Genomic DNA, 20,584 nt, shown 5'->3' with positions numbered 1-20,584 from the left:
ACATTTGCATACAAATTTGCATAATGTTGTATGTATTTAGAAATTTTTTTGTAGAAAATATTATGTCAAAAACTTTAATACCAATACAATATATAAACACAAACACTGTAAATTCAACTTTGCATATCTATAAAAAAATATGTGTATAAGTTTATACAATTGAACAAATCTTTGTAAATATATAATCTATAAATAATTATTTAAGTGCAAACTCTAAAACTTATAATTTTCTGCATTACAAAATATAAATAGTTGAGAAACTAAGAAATTTTATTATGATGGACATAAACCATGTAGAACAATATACAAATATGAAGAGTAATATGATTTTGATACCACTTAAATATATATATCTATATGCATATGCAATTGTGTATATATATATATATATATATATATATATATATATATATATATATATATATATATATATATACAAATATAATTACATATGAATATACAATTTTGTATATATGTATTATAATTGTATAAATAGATATACATATAGTTTTATTAAAAGATATACATTCATATATAAAGAAGCAATATGATAATATAGAGAAAAATACCAATAGAAATAAACATTTAAAAAAAAACTATAAACAAAAAACACTCAATAGAAACAAATCTTGTATATATATAGAGAGAGAGAGAGGGGGAGAGGGAAAATATAGAGAAAATCCTTAACAAAAAATAAACTCTAAATATAAAATTCTGAATAAATAGACACTATACATGAATAAATTTATGTAAAATGTGTTTCAAGTGGTGGTGAAAGAATTCTAGAAAGCATGGAAACATTCAATCCATTAGGTTTTCAATGTTTGAGTTCATCGAGTTTTGCTTTGTATTCCTTTGAAACAAAACTAGATTGGGATATGGGTCAAATGGGGAGAGTACAACTTTGGTTGAGGAGGTTAATTTGACAATGAGATGCATACAAAAGAGCAAAACTCTTGAGTGGTCAAAGAGGAGGGTGATTTCACAATAGCGTGTCTCACTTTTTAGTCTGAATGGGATGTTCAAAAGCAACATTTTAAACATTTTTAATGTGTCAATTATAGAGAAAAAATGGTCAATTTTTTTGATGATGTAAACTAATGAGTTGTGACATTTTCTATGTAGGTTCAAGTTGTAAATGTTTGAAGAATTATTTTTATCAAGCGAAATTATTCTATAACATAACTTTTATTACAAATAACAAAATTGGTTAGAAAATGTGTGTTGTTCACCTTGTATAATATTACAATGTAAAATTAATATTATTTGTGGTGCACCAAGGAATCTAGGGATGCATGCATGTATCATATGGGTTAGACATTCTTGGGGCCACTTTATGTGCTCTATGTAACATTGAGATAAATAGTTAATGTGGGTTTGCATATTGAGAAAATATTTAATTTAAAAAAAAACTTAATACCAAAAAGTAAATGAGGAGAAATAGTTTCATAAGCTCATGGTATTAATCACGTGTTTATGTAATACCAATAAGTAGTTATGTGTAAATCCCACTGGTTAAATTTCTCTCTAAGTTTTTGTTCAACACCTAAAAAATATTTTTGGCAGTCGACAGCAAATTCTCAATAGAATGAATCTCCGAAATAGAGACAGCAAAGAGTGTGGGGTTCCGTCGACTTCTAGAAGGGCTCCCCCTCTGCAGGATCAACCCAGGCAAGTGGTTCGAAGCAGGAGAACCATTAATGCGGAAAAGAGAAAGGCTAAGGGCACACTGGACATAGCCCATATTTGGGCAGATTGTTGGTATTTTGGTATGGTTTTGTCATTGATGTCAACACTTGCTAAATACACCTACTTTGGAGATCCAGCAACATTCACCGGCAATCAATAAACTGTTCAAAACAGTCACCGGTATATGGTTAACCGGCAGGATATAATGTTCACCGGTACCTGCATTGACATGGAAGACACTTGGTAATATCGAAGACATCATGTGGACACTTTTCTTTGAAGTAATAATCATTGGCATATTCTTATTTGCATATTTGCTTTTACCGGCAAATAGGTCCAGGTTATCTAGGGTTACACCGGCAGGTTTAACTTTTCCAGATCAGCATGGCACACTATGGAGATGATTTATTATTGTTGTAAATACATTAAGACGACATGTTCAATCGGTTATTGCATCGGATATTGTATTATTTGTAAAATGTTTTTATTGTAATATCTTGTAGAGCCGACCTACTAAAATTGGTCTTAGGGTATGGTATAAATGTAAGATCTTATTTGTAAGATCAAGTGGGGAATGCGAAAAAGATTTAAGGAAGGATATATGCGAGATCAAGCAGAGATATACATGAAGACATCATTTGAAGGTGAAGCTAGGTTTTTGTAGAAGCATATCAGCATTACACCGGTACTGAATCCAGCATATGAAGATGCTATTTTGTGCAGTACATTCTCATTGGATTTAACCATCCAACTGTAGTCAGTGTGACTCCCATCTGTGATTGAGCAGTGAACTCTAGGCTGTTGGCCTTTCTGCATGTGCAGACCCCTCTTTGTACACTTACTATCTGCAGTAGTATCATCTGATTATGGGTAAGGTTTCCCACCGTGGTTTTTCCCCTTGCAGGGTTTCCACGTACAAATATTTGTCTCATGTGTTGTGGATGACTTTATGTTTATGTTTCATGCATTAATTCTTACCGGTATAGCAATTTTCTGTTAACACCCCTTTCAGTTGTCCCCGAGACCTACAATTGGTATCAGAGCCTAATCCTCTTTTTGTAGAAGTTTAACAACTTGAGGAGATCCAATGTCTACTAATTATTTCAGAAAGGATAGTCCTAAACTTGATGGAACCAACTATGGAATATGGAAAATCAGAATGGAGACACATCTGAATTGCATTGGTAAAGATATATGGGAAGTTACCAAGAATGGTTATACTGCTGCTGTAGCTGGTCAGACTGCTCCTACTACTTTAGCTAAAGATGAAGAAAATGATTGCAAAGAAAGAGAAGCACTTTTGAGCGCATTATCAGATCAACAAATCATGGGGTTATCAGATAGATCTACTGCAAAAGCTATTTGGGATCATTTGGAAACACTGAATGAAGGGGATTCCATAGTCAAAATTGCAAAACTTGAAAGCTTCCGAGTCAGGTATGAACATCTGAAAATGGAAGAAGATGAAAGAATTTCTGCTTTTATGGAAAGAGTAAATGAAATTGTTTTAGGTATCAAATGTTGTGGAGGAACCTTGAGTGAAGATGAGATTGTTTCAAAAATCTTAAGAGGTTTGCCACCGGCATATAAGATGAAGGTTACTGCTATTAATGAGTTAAGAACAATGCCTAATACATCGGTAACTAGGGATACATTGATTGGAAAACTTTCAGCTTTTGAAATTGAGGAATTTGGTCCTGTTGCTACTATAAAAACTAATTTGGCCTTCAAAGCATCAACATCATCTGCTCCATCTTTTGATAAATCAGACTGGAGAGCCTTTTATACAAGAGAACTTGAAGAAACCAGGAAGGAGAATGAAGAGCTTGAAGAACTTGAAGCACTATTTGCAAGAAAAATGTCAAAAGGTCCAATTGGAAGTAAGCATGAAGGTAAAGCACCCTTTAAATGTTTCAACTGCAATAAGATTGGTCATATGGCTTCAAGATGCCCTGATAGACATTCTAGACTAAGAGAAGAAGCTAGAAGGACATACAAACCTAATCCTGAATATCAGAGATACAGATTTAAGAAAAACAAAGATAAATCTTGTTACATTGCTGATGAAGGTGTGACTGATGATTCTGATGAGGATCCAGCAGACAACGGATGGGTCTTTGTTGCTATAACAGAAGATCAACCGGTACCTATTGCTCAACCGGTAGAGCAAGCCCTAGTAGCTAAAGTTGAATCAAAGGATGAATGGATTATTGACTCAGGATGCTCACATCACATGACTAGAGACAAAGGTAAATTCTTGAACTTTCAAGAATACAATGGAGGTTTAGTAAGATTCGGAGATGATAAAGCCTGTTCAATCAAAGGTAAGGGTTCAATACCTCTTGATGGTAAACATAACACTGACAATGTTTACTATGCTGAAGGATTAAAACATAATCTTTTAAGTGTTGGTCAATTAGTTGAGAAAGGTTTTCAGTTACAATTTAAAAATGGAAAATGCAAAATCATGAATAGAACTGGTTTGGAAATTGCAACCGGTAATCAAACTAGAGGTAATATCTTTCATTTGAATAACAGTGAAAAGGCATGCTTAATTGCTCATATAGATGAAAGTTGGCTATGGCATAAAAGACTATGTCATGTAAATTTTGATTGCATGGTAAAAATCAGTACTTCTAAGGCAGTTAGAGATCTACCTAAAATTATGAAACCTCAGAATACAATTTGTAAGGAATGTCAATTTGGAAAACAAGTTAGAGCTAGTTTCAAAAGTATTCCAAAAAAATCCAATAATGCTCTTGATTTAATCCACACTGATTTATGTGGTCCGGCTAGAACTAAAAGCTTACAAGGTGATAGATATTTCATGCTAATCATTGATGATTATTCTAGAATGTGTTGGGTTACTTTTCTCAGGGAAAAATCAGAAGCACTTGGGAAGTTCAAACTATTCAAAGCAATGGTTGAAAATGAAACCGGTAAGAAAATTAAATGTTTAAGATCAGATCAAGGAGGAGAATTCACATCTAGAGATTTTAATACATTCTGTGAAGTAAATGGAATCAAAAGACAGTTATCAGCACCTCGGACACCACAACAGAATGGAGTTGTTGAAAGGAAAAACATAACTATTTTGGATGCAACAAGAAGTATGTTATCAGAAGCAAATCTACCACATGTGTACTGGAGAGAGGCAGTAAGCACTACTGTGTATACATTCAACAAAGTTCACATCAAAGGTGAAACCGGTAAGACCCCTCATGAACCATGGTTTGGTAATACTCCTACTCTTAAGTTTTTCAGAATTTTTGGAAGTAAATGTTATATTAGAAGAGATGAGTATATTGGCGAGTTTGATCCTAGAAGTGATGAAGGAATATTTCTTGGTTATTCATCTAAGAGTAAAGCTTATAGATGTTTCAATAAAAGATTACAAAAAATTGTTGAGAGTACAAATGTAAAGATTGATGAACAATTCAGAGGAACTTCAAGGTATATAGACTCTGAACCGGTAACAAAAATTATGACAAATGAACCAACAGTAAATCCACTAGTACAGAATGATGATCCAGTTACTCCGGTATCATCAGAGGATTCCACAGTAATTGAAGAACAACAACAGACTAAGACACCCCGATATGTAAGACTGAATCATTCTAAAGATCGGATAATTGGAAGCAAATTTAACGGAGTCATGACAAGAGGAAGATTGGCAAATGAAGAGGTATGTCTTATTTCTCAAATTGAACCATTATCTATCAATGAGGCATGTGAAGATAAATTTTGGATTAAAGCTATGGAAGAAGAATTAGGACAAATTGAGAAAAATAATACTTGGACATTAGTTCCCCGACCTGAAAATAAAAATGTAATTGGAACCAAATAGGTATTTAGAAACAAACTCAATGAAGATGGTAAGGTTGTCAGGAATAAAGGAAGACTAGTGTGTAAGGGATATTCTCAAAAAGAAGGAGTTGATTACAATGAAACCTTTGCACCGGTAGCCAGAATTGAGGCAGTTAGATTATTCTTGGCCTTTGCAGCTCACAAGGATTACAAAGTTTATCAAATGGATATTAAATGTGCATTTTTGAATGGAGATCTTGAAGAGGAAGTTTATATTGAACAACCTGATAGGTTTTTTTTGACAGATGACAATGATATGGTTTGCAGATTAAGAAAAGCTCTGTATGGACTAAAACAAGCTCCAAGAGCCTGGTATGCAAGATTGGATAAGTATCTTTTAAAAATTGGCTTTACTAAAGGAAATGCAGATAGCAATTTATATTACAAAGTAACTAATGATGACATCTTGATTATGGAAGTATTTGTTGATGATATAATCTTTGGAGGAGAAGTTGGATTATGCAAAGAATTTTCTCTTAAAATGTAACATGAATTTGAAATGTCTATGATTGGAGAAATAAAATTCTTTTTAGGATTGCAGATTTTACAGACTAATAAAGGCATATTTTTGAGTCAATCTAAGTACTTGAAAGAACTACTTAAGAAATTTGGGATGGAAAACTCTAAACCGGTAAGCACACCTATGACTTCAAATGACAAATTATCTCAAAGGGATGAATCTACACCTGTCAATCCAACTAGATACAAATCTATGATAGGAGGTTTACTGTATTTGACACAAACCAGACCTGATATTATGAATGCAGTATGTATAGTTTCTAGATTTCAGAGTAATCCTAAGGAAAATCATGAATTATTAGTAAAAAGGATTTTTCAGTACTTACAAGGCACAACAAATCTTGGATTATGGTATCCTAAAGATGAAAATTTTGATCTATATGCATACACAGATGCAAATTGGGCAGGAGATGTGGATGATAGAAAAAGCACCACTGGAGGAGCATTCTTTCTTGGAAAGAGATTAGTTTCTTGGTTAAGTAAGAAACAGAGTTGTACATCTTTATCAACAACAGAATCAGAATATGTTGCAGCAACAACAAACTGTACACAGGTACTTTGGCTTAAGCAAATGTTGAAAGACATAAAGGTAAAATGCAAGGAACCTATTACTATATATTGTGATAACACTGCAACAATTGATATATCTAAGAATCCAGTATTACATTCTAAAACAAAACATGTTTCTATCAAACTAAATTTTCTAAGGGAAAAAGTTGAAGAAAAGGAAATAAAACTGGTTTATGTGAATACTAAAGAACGACTTGCAGATATTTTTACAAAACCTTTGCCTAAGGAAACTTTTGAGTATCTCAGAGATCAGCTCGGAGTCTTACCTCCACCAGTAGAGACTTAGACAGTTGATGATTGTCATCAACCGACAGAATCAAATGGACAAATCTTTTATTTCGGTATTTGATGAGGAAGCTACTTCTCAGGGGGAGTAGTTGGCATATTGAATTGGTTGGTATTTTGTATGAACTTGACTTTTTGTGACTTTGGCATTTGATGTCAAAGGGGGAGAGATATATGGAAAAACATTAAGGAAAGATATATTGAAAAATGCATTATCTTTTTGAGGAGAGATTGGTATTGAAAATAAATCTTTGAATAAACACATGTTACTCTCAAGGGGAGAAATGGAGATTGTTGATTTTTGTACTTGGCATTTCTGTTTTGGCACTTTGATGGTTTTTCCATCTTGTGTTGCCATCAATACCAAAGGGGGAGATTGTTGGTATTTTGGTATGGTTTTGTCATTGATGTCAACACCTGCTAAATACACCTACTTTGGAGATCTAGCAACATTCACTGGCAATCAGTAAACTGTTCAAAATAGTCACCGGTATATGGTTAACCGGTAGGATATAATGTTCACCGGTACCTGCATTGACATGGAAGACACTTGGTAATATCGAAGACATCATGTGGACACATTTTTTTGAAGTAATAATCATTGGCATATTCTTATTTGCATATTTGCTTTAACCGGCAAATAGGTCCTGGTTATCTAGGGTTACACCGACACGTTTATCTTTTCTAGATCAGCATGGCACGCTATGGAGATGATTTATTATTGTTGTAAATACATTAAGCCGACATGTTCAATCAGTTATTGCATCAGATATTGTATTATTTGTAAAATGTTTTTATTGTAATATCTTGTAGAGCCGACCTACTAAAATTGGTCTTAGGGTATGGTATAAATGTAAGATCTTATTTGTAAGATCAAGTGGGGAATGCGAAAAAGATTTAAGGAAGGATATATGCGAGATCAAGCAGAGATATACACGAAGACATCATTTGAAGGTGAATCTAGGTTTTTGTAGAAGCATATCAGCATTACACCGGTACTGAATCCAGCATATGAAGATGCTATTTTGTGCAGTACATTCTCATTGGATTTAACCATCCAACTGTAGTCAGTGTGACTCCCATTTGTGATTGAGCAGTGAGCTCTAGGCTATTGACCTTTCTGCATGTGCAGACCCCTCTTTGTACACTTACTATCTGCAGTAGTATCATCTGATTGTGGGTAAGGTTTCCCATCGTGGTTTTTCCCCTTACAGGGTTTCCACGTACAAATATTTGTGTCATGTGTTGTGGATGACTTTATGTTTATGTTTCATGCATTAATTCTTACCGGTATAGCAATTTTCTATTAACACTGTTTATTGGCATACTTAACTGTCTTACCGGTACTAAGCATTAAGTTGGTTAATAAGATTTTGGTTTGAATTTATTAGACAACTGATTCACACCCCCCCCCCCTCTTAGTTGTCCCCGGGACCTACAGTCCCCATTACCGCACAAATCCCCTCCTTTGCTACCAAAGCAAACAGGGTTCCATTAGGTTCAAAGGCTGAATATGATTGGTCTCAATTCAAACCTCGGAGATACCAGGTAGAGGGTTTAATAAAACCGTCCAGAATCGGAGAACCCGCACCTCATAGCAATATAAAAAACACTCATGTAATGCAAAAAGCATGGAAAGAGCCGAAAATCCCTATGAGATATCCACAAATCCCAAAAACCCTAGGCCAGAGCCCATCAAAATCACGGCTCCAAATGACGCTACGGAGTTAAGAAATTACCGCACTAAGCACGGACTATTTGCAAAATGGGAAGGTAGCGGGCAATCCTCATCAGAAATAGCCAACTGGTGGAGAGAAACGTTCCGCGGCCAGGTAAGTATAATATCCTTAACTAACAAATTCATCTTTATTGAATGCCTTAAGGAATCGTTAAAATCTAGATTGCTAGAGGGAGAACAAGTGTTTTACAAAGGAATGAATTTTAAGTTTCTTGATTGGAAACCTAAATTTGATTCGAATAGACACGAATTTAACATAGAATCTAGATGGATAATCATTCATAGCCTCCCTGTAGAGCTAATGCATGTCAAGATTCTTATTGACATTGGCAATAGTTTAGGTAAATTTGTCACCCTAGAGAAAAACTGGTCGAACAATTCTGACATTAAAATACTAATAGATGTAGAGAGAAGCACTAATAATTTAAGAAATATATACATCAACACGATGGATGGGAATTATAATTTAATTCCCAAATGGTTTAATGGTGAGATTGCGGAGGAGATATACGGTTTAAACCCTAATGTTAGAAAAACACAGGTTAGTAAAACAGGGGAACTGAGGAAACCAACTAACAAGGTTAACATCCAATTCAACAATGACATTGGCGGTTTCACCATTACGAAATCACAGATTGGGGATAAACAGGGGCCACCGCCTAATACCCAGATTAGAAATAATCCAATCAAATCTGCCAACAACAACAAGGTCCATGCAACGCCTGATGACGGCAAAATTCAAAAAGAATTGGGAGATGTCATTGACAACCTAATGGGAAAATTCATTGAAGAAATAATAGACAAAATGATTCAGGAAGCCAAGATAGCAGAAAATAACATCCCCTCGGAAGATTATGATCACATCTCAGACATTCCTCAAGAAATGAATAATATGAATGAACAAGAAGAAGTGGTTCCTGAAACTTAGAACATGGATAACCCTTCCCCTTTGGTTAATGGGATGAATGAAGAAGAAGAAAGAAACTTCATAATCAAGGAATTAATTAACATGCAGGAGGAGGAAAGGAACTGGGAATCAAATGTTAATCTCGAGGACACACCCAACATGGGTATAATGTTGATAGAAGGAAATAAAGAGAATCCTGACTGTGGCAAACCCGGTAACATTAAGGGAGGTTGAAATTCTTTTTTAGACAAAATGAAATTGGATGGGTAGGTGGAGGGGCAGACCAAAATAACAACCCTATTTGGTCCAGGAAAGGAAAGAGCCCGCCAGCCCCCAGACTGGAATAAAAATATTGACATGGAATGCAAGGGGCCTAGGTGCCCCTAGTAAGCAACGCTTGATTAAGCATAGCTGAAAAAGATTTGATATGGATATAGTCATGTTACAAGAAACTAAATTGAACAAGGAAGATATGTCCAAATTCTGTAGGAACCTCTACCAATGGCAGATGGAGACAACAGAATCCACTGGGGCATCAGGAGGACTGGCATTACTGTGGAAGAAAAACACAATAATATTTACAGGATATGTCAAGATGTAACACTGGATGGCGGGCAAAATAAAAGCACTTGATAGAGATACATAATTTATCATCATAAATGTCTATGGCCCGATAACTACGGAGAAGAAAAAGTCAGTATGGCTAGAAATTGATCATTTTTTAACAAATCAGATGGCACCACACTACATTATAGGTGGAGACTTCAATACCATTCTCCATCAATCAGAGAAACGTGGAGGATCAAAAATCATGAGGCAACCTCAAAAAGATTTTATGGAATGGATAAATAATAACTATCTTTTAGAAATAAAAACTAACAGGGGTTCACACACATGGAATAACAGGAGATCGGGTTTCTCCAACATCTCCGAAATACTGGATAGGTTCTTCTTTAAAGGGGATCTAACTTCATTCCAAACTATGATGAAAGCCTCTGTGCTGCCATGGTCAGGTTTCGATCACTTTCCAGTGATGCTAGAACTAATGGGAGAACTGAAAAACCTCTGGGAGACCATTCAAGTTCGAATTCATGTGGTTTAAGCATGAGGATTTTTTCCCTAACATACAAAAATGGTGGACAGAAAGTAATTTTCAAGGCTCCAAAATGTTTCGTTTAACTTTGAAATTAAAAGAAATTAAACATAAATTACTAGATTGGAACAAGGAAAAATTTAAGAACATCTTTGAGGAAAAATTAAGAATTGAAAAAGAACTAGAGAATGTAAATACAAAAGTAATTTGACATGGGATGGATCAAGTCTTATACGAAACAGAGAAAAGGCTCCTGGGTGAATATGAAGACATTCTAGCCAAGGAAGAAATTTTCTGGAAACAAAAATCCAGAGAAGCATGGTTGAGTGATGGAGATAAAAATACTAAGTTCTTTCATAATAGTGTCAAGCTGAGGAGAGCTAAGAATAGAATCTCGCAAATTACTAATGAGGAAAACCAGATTATCGTAGATCAAAAGATGATTGCGGAGGATGCAATCTAATACTTTAGAAATATGTTGAATAATTGGGAATACTCGAATCTCTCACATAATCGGGATTTGATTTAAAACATTCCTAAACTACTATCAAAAGAGGACAATAAGATGTTAAATGCCAAAATCACTAAGGAAGAAGTAAAACAGGCTCTATCACAATTTTCAGGGGACAAGGCCTCTGGACCAGATGGATACCCTGCTGGCTTCTACCAGAAATGCTGGCATATTATAGGAGATGAAGTATCGGATGCCTTAGAAGCCGCTAGAAATGCAGGCAATTTTCCGAAGGAGATAAACAATACATTCTTAGCACTTCTACCTAAAAAAGAAAATCCTTCAAAATGGGAAGAATTCGGACCCATATCTTTATGCAACATGACATATAAATTATTAACTAAAGTCATGGCCAATAGATTAAAAAAGCTCCTACCAGTTATCATTTCTGAAGAACAAACAAGGTTTGTTCCTAATAGATCAATCCTGGATGGGATAATTATTGTCCAAGAGGCTATTCATTCCATACAAAATCAAAGACAACCAAATATTTTAATAAAACTTGATATCAAGAAAGCATATGATAAAGTAGATTGGTACTTCCTATGCAGCTGCATGAAAGCATTCAACTTTAATAGACAATGGATTAATTGGGTATATAGATGTATTTCAAGTCCCAGTTACTCGGTTTTGATAAACGGAAAACCAAAAGGATATTTTGAAGCAACAAGGGGTTTGAGACAAGGGGATCCGCTCTCCCCCTTCTTATTTATTATAATGTCTGAAGCCTTAGGAAGAGCCTTTAATGCCTCAAGATTAGGAGGCAGGCTGCATGGTATACAAATAACAACAGGGGTAGAACCCTGTACACACCAGCAATTTGCAGATGATATAATGATATTGGGGATAGGCAAACTCAAAGAGGCTAAGGAAATCAAGAGAATCCTACTCGCATATGGAAAAGCATCGGGAGAATTAGTAAATAACCAAAAATTAGAAATTTTTTGCTTTAATATGTCTATTCAAGAGGAAAATAGCTAGCTAGCTTGGGTATAGAATTGGACAATTACCATGCACATATTTAGGAATTCCAATAGATAAAGGAACAAGATCCAGCAAGCTTTGGGACCACCTCATTGAACGTATCAAGAAAAGACTTTCGTCTTAGAAAGGCCTTTGGTTGACAGGGGCAGGCAGATTAACATTGATTAAATCAGTCTTATCGGCAATACCCATTTACCTTCTATCTTGCATTCCTATATCAATAGGAGTACATAAGAACATATCCCAAATTATTAGAAATTTTTATTGGCAGGGCACAGAAGACAAAAACAAAATTAAATTGATATCCTGGGACAAAATTTGTAGAGACAAATGTGATGGGGGCACGGGTATAAGGAACCTAACATGGTAGAACAAGGCCTTAGGGGCAAAATTAATCTGGGGGACATATGTTTCATCCGATGCTAAATGGGCTAGAATCCTAAGAAATAAGTATCTGGCAAGCAACCAGAAGGAGGCAATATTTAGGGAAAAACACTTGCAGAAGGGTTCTAGAATATGGAATTTTATAAAACATTGTCGCCCCATCATAATAAATCATCTCACTTGGGACATCCACAATGGCAAATCGGCATTGTTTTGGGAAGATTCCTGGGGGGACAAACCTCCAATAGATGTATTGATAGATACATCCAACATCAAGCATCAAATAAAGAACCTTTGGGGGAATTATGTAAAGGATTACATAATTCCTGAACCAAAATCGGTATTTGGATGGAAATAGAAAAACATGCGTCCATTCATGCCTGAAATCAAATTCCAAGAATTGCAAAAAATACTTAATCACAAACTGATTTCTTTTAGAAATGGGGATGATATTTTAGTATGGTCAAATTCCAAGGATGGACAATATAACTACAAAGATGGCTTCAGAAGCATATAAAATAAGGCAAAAGTCAGCAAAGATCACATTCCAGGCAAACTCTGCTGGAATAAATTGTGTCTTCCAAAGGCAGGCTTCTTTGCTTGGGCGACAATCCAAAGAAAAGTACTTACTGCCGATCAATTCAGACGTAGGGGATATGAAGGACCATCAATCTGTCTATTATATAGAGAAGATGAGGAAACACATGACCATATTTTCATGACATGCAAATATACCTAGAAATGCTGGTACTGGTTAATGGCACAGCTAGGATGGTCGGGAGCTATTAGCTCCTCCTTGATAGAATGGTGTTCATACTGGCCAATTATCAAGAAGAACAGTCTATTTCATAATTTATGGATCTGCAACCCATCCATAGTAATATGGGAGATCTGGAAAGAAAGAAATAGGAGAATATTTCAAGAAAAGGAAATGCAAGTAGAAAAACTCATAATTAAAATAGAAGTGGCTATAACTGAAACCTCCAATAATAGGAATATGAACATTCCATTATACAGAAAGTCATTCACATAATGGGACAATTTTATTAGAAAGCAATGGAGTGGAATAAAAATCCCTCCTTTTACTGGAAAAACGGGAACAAACAAAGAAGAGATAAGGAGAACATGCAAATGGCAACCTCCAAAGCCTGGATGGTTCAAATTAAATTTTGATGGAGCATCCAGAGGAAACCCTGGAATTGCAGGGGCAGGATGTATCATACATTCAGATAAGGGAAAGTGTATTGGATCTAAATCCATTCATTTAGGACAGACCACCAACAATACCGTTGAATTCCTAAGCCTCATAGAAGGACTAAATATGTGCAGAGAACTAAGGATACATAAACTAGAAATTGAAGGTGACTCGACAATAATAATTAATGCAATTAGGACTAAAGGAATGCCTAATTGGAAACTTAAAGGTATTCTCGATAAAGCATTGGAATTACTCAATAATTTTACAGATTTCACTATTAACCACATATACAAAGAGGCAAATTCGGCAGCCGATGCTCTAGCCAATTTAGGGGCTGATGGGATAACTGAGACAACGATTAATATTTCAGACTCTACTGATAAGGAGCAAATTGGATTAACAAATATTTGAAAATATATCTATACGTATATGGATAAGACATAGACATATATGCATATAGATATGTTTCCATATTTACTCAGACTCATTCAATATATAGATATACAATGATACCCACGGATATATATATATATATATATATATATATATATATATATATATATATATATATATATATATATATATATATATATATATATATATATATATATATATATATATATATATATATATATATATATATATATATATATATATATATATATGGATAGATTTTATATAAATTGGATAGGTAATGATATATATTTGCGCGCACACACACACACAGATATATATATATATATCTGTGTGTGTGTGTGTGTGTGTGTCCAAATATATATACATATACATATACATATGTACACATATATACATTTGTATATGTACATATATATATATATATATATGTATATGTATATGTATATATATACATATTTACATATATATGTATATGTATATGTATATGTATATATATGTATATATATATGTATATATATGTATATGTATATATATACATATACATATTTACATATTTATATACATATATGTTACTTATATAAATATATGTAAATATGTATATGTATGTATATACATATGCACACACACACACACACACACACACACACACACACACACATATATATATATATATTTAGATATATATATTTATATACATATGGATACACATATATTGTTATATACTTGTATTTACATATATATGCATTTATAGAGATACGGTCTTTCATTCTTACCCTCATGGCAATTATCCAAAACTCATATTAAGATTATAGACACTCATATAATTAAATTCTCATCAAGATTAAGGACTAGCATTTAATCATGAGTACCATGCCTAGAGGCCTATAAGTCCTTTAACTCATATATCAGAGGATGATCATTAATTTAGTGGCCGGTTATACTCATATTATGGAGTAATTAACCCACGGAGAGGAGCACTTGAACATTATAGCTGGCAGGATCCCCATGAAATCCTGATAATAATGACTTGTCAGGGCTTCGGTGTGAGGCGTACTTGCTTGTTCTTCTGCCAAAATTAATTTGGGCTCCTTGACATGATTTTACCACATACGACGCATCATTCGAGGATATGTGATATTTTGTATCCAATGAGATCCATCCACAGTGGGTTTTGGCATGCATGTTTTTAGAAAGAATGAGCAAACTTTGCTCTTTTACATCATGAACACATTTGGCCACTAACTAAAGCTTCAAATTAAATAGGAGGTGCTCTGTAATAACATAGACTCCCAGAAGTGAGGAAAATCAGATAATGGATACCCCGATTAAACTTTGCAGTTCAAAAAGGCAAATGGCCTTTGAAGGAGGCATCACTAGAGACCGCCTCAAGCGCATCATATGTCTTCCCCATACCTTAGTGATTGATGAGGTTGAGAACATCCTGGGCTCAGACTTTCTTACAAATTCAGACAGAACCAGGGCCAACACGGATGTGGCCGCCATGTTTCTTGTTGTGACTGTGAGCTCCACCAAAAATCGTGAGGAAACTAGTGCTCTATGTAAAGAGGTCTTCACTGCCTCTATCTTGGGTGATCTTGAGCGGGTTTTAGTCAATATTGACAACGAGTGGACTATCCCTCGGTCGTGGAATTATGATATTCTCATTCAAAATAATAGGCCGGTTCCTCGTCTCCCTATCATCTCAATAGATGGTGTGCCTGTCTCCGAGGAAAGGCTTGAGGTAATCAACATAAATGTCAACTTTTTGCTCTTCTTATTTCATGTGAGACACCCTCCAAAACCCACTTGGTTTGAGGACTTCCTCAAAGCCGAGGGTCTGGTTCTGGAGGATGAGAATGCTTCTTCCTTGTCTTCTGGGTCGGAATGATTTGGATCGACTTTCTGGGAAGTGCTTGGGTCCATTTTTGAAAATTAGTCAAAATTATTTTGCATGAGATATTATTGTAACTAAAGACTTGGATCATAGTAGATTACTGTTTCTAAGTAAAATAGGGTTTATTTTGCTGTTAACATAGACCAGGGCATAGATAGCAAGTAACATCGAATCTTAAAAAACAAACTAAAGTAACATATAGGACACTAAATTAGTATGATATTACCCTAAAAACTACTGAGACTTTATAGGTATGAAGGAATATCTATTATATAGACATATATCAACATTTTGTTATGAATAACCAACAATTTGAATAGATACTCTAGATATTTACAAGCATTTGGATGCATGCATCTATTGGTATTTATTCACATTTGTAGTGATCATATCAGAATGAGTAATTTTGATTTATTTTGAATAGTAAATAATGACTGTAGCACTCAAATGCCACCTGCTGAAGTTATCTATTTTTGGACATCCCCCCGTCATAGCTTAAGATGGTGGATTATAGGTGGCTAACATGCAAATTTGAATATTCATTTATTCCGTCACCTTCTTTGCTATAAATCTACTGGGCTGGGAGAGTCGGTATGACCGAATCTCCTTTATCAACTCTTTTTGTTGTAGCCTGGATCTTATCCTTTATTAAGGACAAAATCCAGGAGCATAAACAAGAGTTGGTAGACTGAATATTATTTGGTTGGTTAGGTCACTGGTCAATCTTGTTCCAGCCTAATCGTAATCATAATCTCAATTATGTTTCTTTAATTTCTTTATTTTATGATTTGAAAAGATTGGTTTTCACAGGAAATTGCATGATGGTAAGAGTCTAACTTTACAGATGAATTATCATATGATATAAATGTTTGGATAACACTAACAAATCTGCCAAGTGTTTGAGATATAACAATGCAGGCCAAACAGGTTATCTCAGACAATTAAGGAGAGACTATAAATAACCAAAGAACAACTTCTGAGCCAAACCGCCGGAAGCTGAGGAAATGATTAATTGATTATTAAAAACAATACTTTTGGGCTTGTAAGGGAAGGGAAAATAAAAATACCCCCCCACCTGATCACCCTGGCTCGGGGTGATGATGTATTAAATCTGAAGCTATTATAAATAATTTGCTGGACTATGGTCCCGGGCAAGGCCGGAGGTTTTCTCGCCTCCACTCTTTCCTACTGGCACCCGCATGAGTGGAGTATTGTATAATTTCAAAAATGATTAATAAAATTCTTGGCCTCGGCCTCTTATCGAAAAAAGAAAAAAAGAAAAAAAAAGAGTAGTTCTGTGTAAGTTTATTATTATAAAAGCAAGCATATGAGTAGTTGTCGAGGTTGACTAGTTGGAGCATCTCGTGTAGGTTGCACATGTGAGGAGAGGAAGCGTGGATTGGGATGTGTGGTGCTATAATTCTTATTTGCTTATTCACATAGAGATTTTGTAGATGTATTGTAATATTTGTTTAATGAGATAATACATTGAGTGTGGATACTTTTGGAGGTTAGGTTTTTCCCTCTTAGAGTTTTTCAGAGTATATCTTGTGTCATCCCAATGACATGTCTATTCTTTTGCATTGAGGATGATGAATACTAGTTTGCATGATTTTTTTCTTCAGTTTATGGAAAAACAATTCTCCATGGTTGCAAGTTTCCTTTTAAAACTTTCACAATTTTTTATAATTAGATTATTAACTCGAATGTTTAGTATGCATATATTTTTTAATAACTTTTTTACTAAATATTTTATTTAACATTATTTTTTGAATTGGTATTAACAAAAACTTTAGATTTATATTTCTTCTTAATGCATTTCTTTTAGCATATATATTGAAATTAATTAATTTTTTTCATTGAAACACTACATCTATGTGGAGTGAAGTATTTTTTGAATTTGTTTAATAATATTTGTTATTTTTACTAATGTGTTGAATATAGGTCATTATTTTTCTTAGAATGGACCAACATTCATTATAAAATAAAATAAAATCATAAAATTTATTATAACTTTTTGATTTAAGCCAATACTAAGGGCTATATACTTACAAAGTAATGTTTTCAAATGACTTCATTTGTTCCCCTTGAAAGGTGAAGTCAAAAATATTTTTTTGCTAATATTTTGATAGATGCAAAGAAGATTTTATTGAGACTTTGATTTACTTGCCTAAAAGATTCTAGCAAAGGGGTTTTGAATCATTATTTTTTTTCTGAAAAACACTTCGATTTCAGGCAAAAAAAATAGTTAGTTCCACAAATGGGACACACTATGGTAGGATTATCTAGAAGTCAACAAATAAAACGAACAAACACAAGTGTGGATATATAGTTGTAGTTGGAGGTGATCATTACTTAAAATATAGTTTAATTTTTATATACGATTATGAAAAATGTCCCACATCTATGATTTGTGTGTCAATTGAAGATATTGCAAGCAACGAGCAATAAATAAATTCTCTTTGTATGGAGGACACTCTAAAAGTGTTGAATAAGATGCTTCTATGTGGAGGATTGATCATAGGAGAATGAAGATGGGGTTATTGATCGTATAAATGAAAATGAAAGATGATGATCTTGCAAATTAGGTCCAGGGTTAATGTAGAGCTTGTAATGGCACATGTATACATGTTTAGCAGATGTGAAAAGTACATAAAACATGACTTAACATTTTGTTTAATGTGAAATATTAAATTTTGCATGATACACACAAAATGCATAATATGACAAAATTAATTTGTAATAAAGGTATTCATGTACAAATATTCATTTACCTGAATTTGAAAGTGTTAATTGAAATATTTTTTAAACTTTAATGATGATTATAGTGTAGGACTCATTCTACCACTTTAAACTCCACACTCACATATAAAGATATGATATATAGAAAATTAAAATATGTAATAAACAAAATCCTCTCCCCTAAACGTACAGAAAAGTATATCCATGATTCATGAAGATTTGGATATTGAAATCTCCTTGTGGTGTAGGGAGTTTCGGAGTTTCGGCCACAAATAAAAAAAATGTTTGAATGTAGTCTTGGTACTGCTTTCTCATAATGCGTTCATTAATTTTATGTCCCAATTTGAATTTCCACAGATTTCCAGTCCTTTCACTGCAATCCCAGCTCCAATGTTTGAAATCTTCGCCGGCGCACCGAACAATTAAACAATTAAGGGTTGTTGTAGGTGCCATGGAAAGCTCCTCTGAAGGGCACGAAATGAAGTTCCGGACTCTGATGGATTACTTGGGCAGAGATGGAGCTAACGTGCCGGATGACATGGCAATATTGTTCAGTCACATGCAGTACGCGTGTAAGCGCGTTGCTGCCCTCGTGGCGTCACCCTGGAATTCGGCCATGGGAAAAGGAGAAAGGCCTTCCCTCGCAGCGGGTTCGAACACGGGACGTGATTCTCCCAAACCACTCGATATTGTATCGGTACGTTCGCTCCCTTTATTGAAAATTTTCTCCTAAAATTCTTGCAAGGAAGGTCTGCGTTTGGCATAATGATGATCTAATATTTAACTTCTTTGGAAAATTATCGTTGTTCGTGATTTTTGAGGTAAAATACATTTCTAGGTGAATGGCAAATATTTTTTTAAAAGTTGTAAGTCCATTGGAAATGATTTATTATTAACCATATGATCAATTTGGTTATCAATCTTTTGTAACAGGTAGCTGTACTACATATTTAATGACGTAAAGTGCAGCTAGGGTCAAAAATTGGAAGTAGTGAAAGTGTAAAACAATATTTTTTATAGTGAAAATCTTTAAAAAAATTATAGAGCACCAAAGCCTGAAATATTTATGATTTAACATGAGAATGCATTTTATGAAAGCATAATTTAATTAAATTTATAATTGTTATAATTCTCAGGAAATTTATTATAGAATTTGGATTGTGTATTTGTCCCGTATTCATTATTTGTGGTACTACATTTGCATATAATACAGCTGTCTTCTTATTTAATTTGATTGGTATCTTCATACTAAAACCAATACCCTTGCGCCTCTTGGTAACTTTGCTTGAATTATATTGTAGAGAAACATATCTATACAAAATTGCTGTCATAAAAGTCCTAAAATATTTATTTTAAGTCGCATGTAAGTATAGACTTAGATTAAATTGCAAAGAATCGTATCAACACAAAATATGCACAGAAGTGTATCAATACATTTTAAGTTGCATGAAAGTATGTCAATGCTTAAATTAAATTGCAAAGAATCATATCAACACAAAATATGTACAGAAGTGTATCAATACAAAGCTGCATAAAATTCTTAAATTAAGCACGCTGACACAAAATTGCCCATCATGATGTCATCACAAAATTGCAACAATGAAAGCTTAAAATGCTTAAATTTAATTTAATCATATAAACACAAAATTGTAGGGAAGTATATAAACACAAAACTGCATTGCGATAAATGTGTAAGATTCTTAAATTAAGTATGTCAACACAAAATTGCCCCTCATGACAATATAAACTTTCAAGGTTAAATTGTATTTAAGTGTATCAACACAAA

The 20,584-nt window shown here is 34.0% G+C and overlaps 1 protein-coding gene across 1 annotated transcript in view; it reads left to right on the top strand.

The window, feature by feature from the left end:
* Positions 1 to 18,994: 18,994 nt before the first annotated feature.
* Positions 18,995 to 20,584, top strand: part of LOC131059160 (fructose-1,6-bisphosphatase, chloroplastic) — an 88,374-nt gene continuing 86,784 nt past the window's right edge. Inside the window, exon 1 of the mRNA XM_057992507.2 lies at positions 18,995 to 19,495. Coding sequence (XP_057848490.2) covers positions 19,115 to 19,495 — 381 coding nt within the window. The 5' untranslated portion in view covers positions 18,995 to 19,114. The remainder of the gene's footprint in view (positions 19,496 to 20,584) is intronic.

The sequence above is a fragment of the Cryptomeria japonica genome, chromosome 9 (genome assembly GCF_030272615.1).
Source record: "Cryptomeria japonica chromosome 9, Sugi_1.0, whole genome shotgun sequence".
Taxonomy (NCBI): domain Eukaryota; kingdom Viridiplantae; phylum Streptophyta; class Pinopsida; order Cupressales; family Cupressaceae; genus Cryptomeria; species Cryptomeria japonica.
The sequence above is the reverse complement of the archived record's forward strand: the minus strand, read 5'-3'. Positions and strand labels throughout refer to the sequence as shown.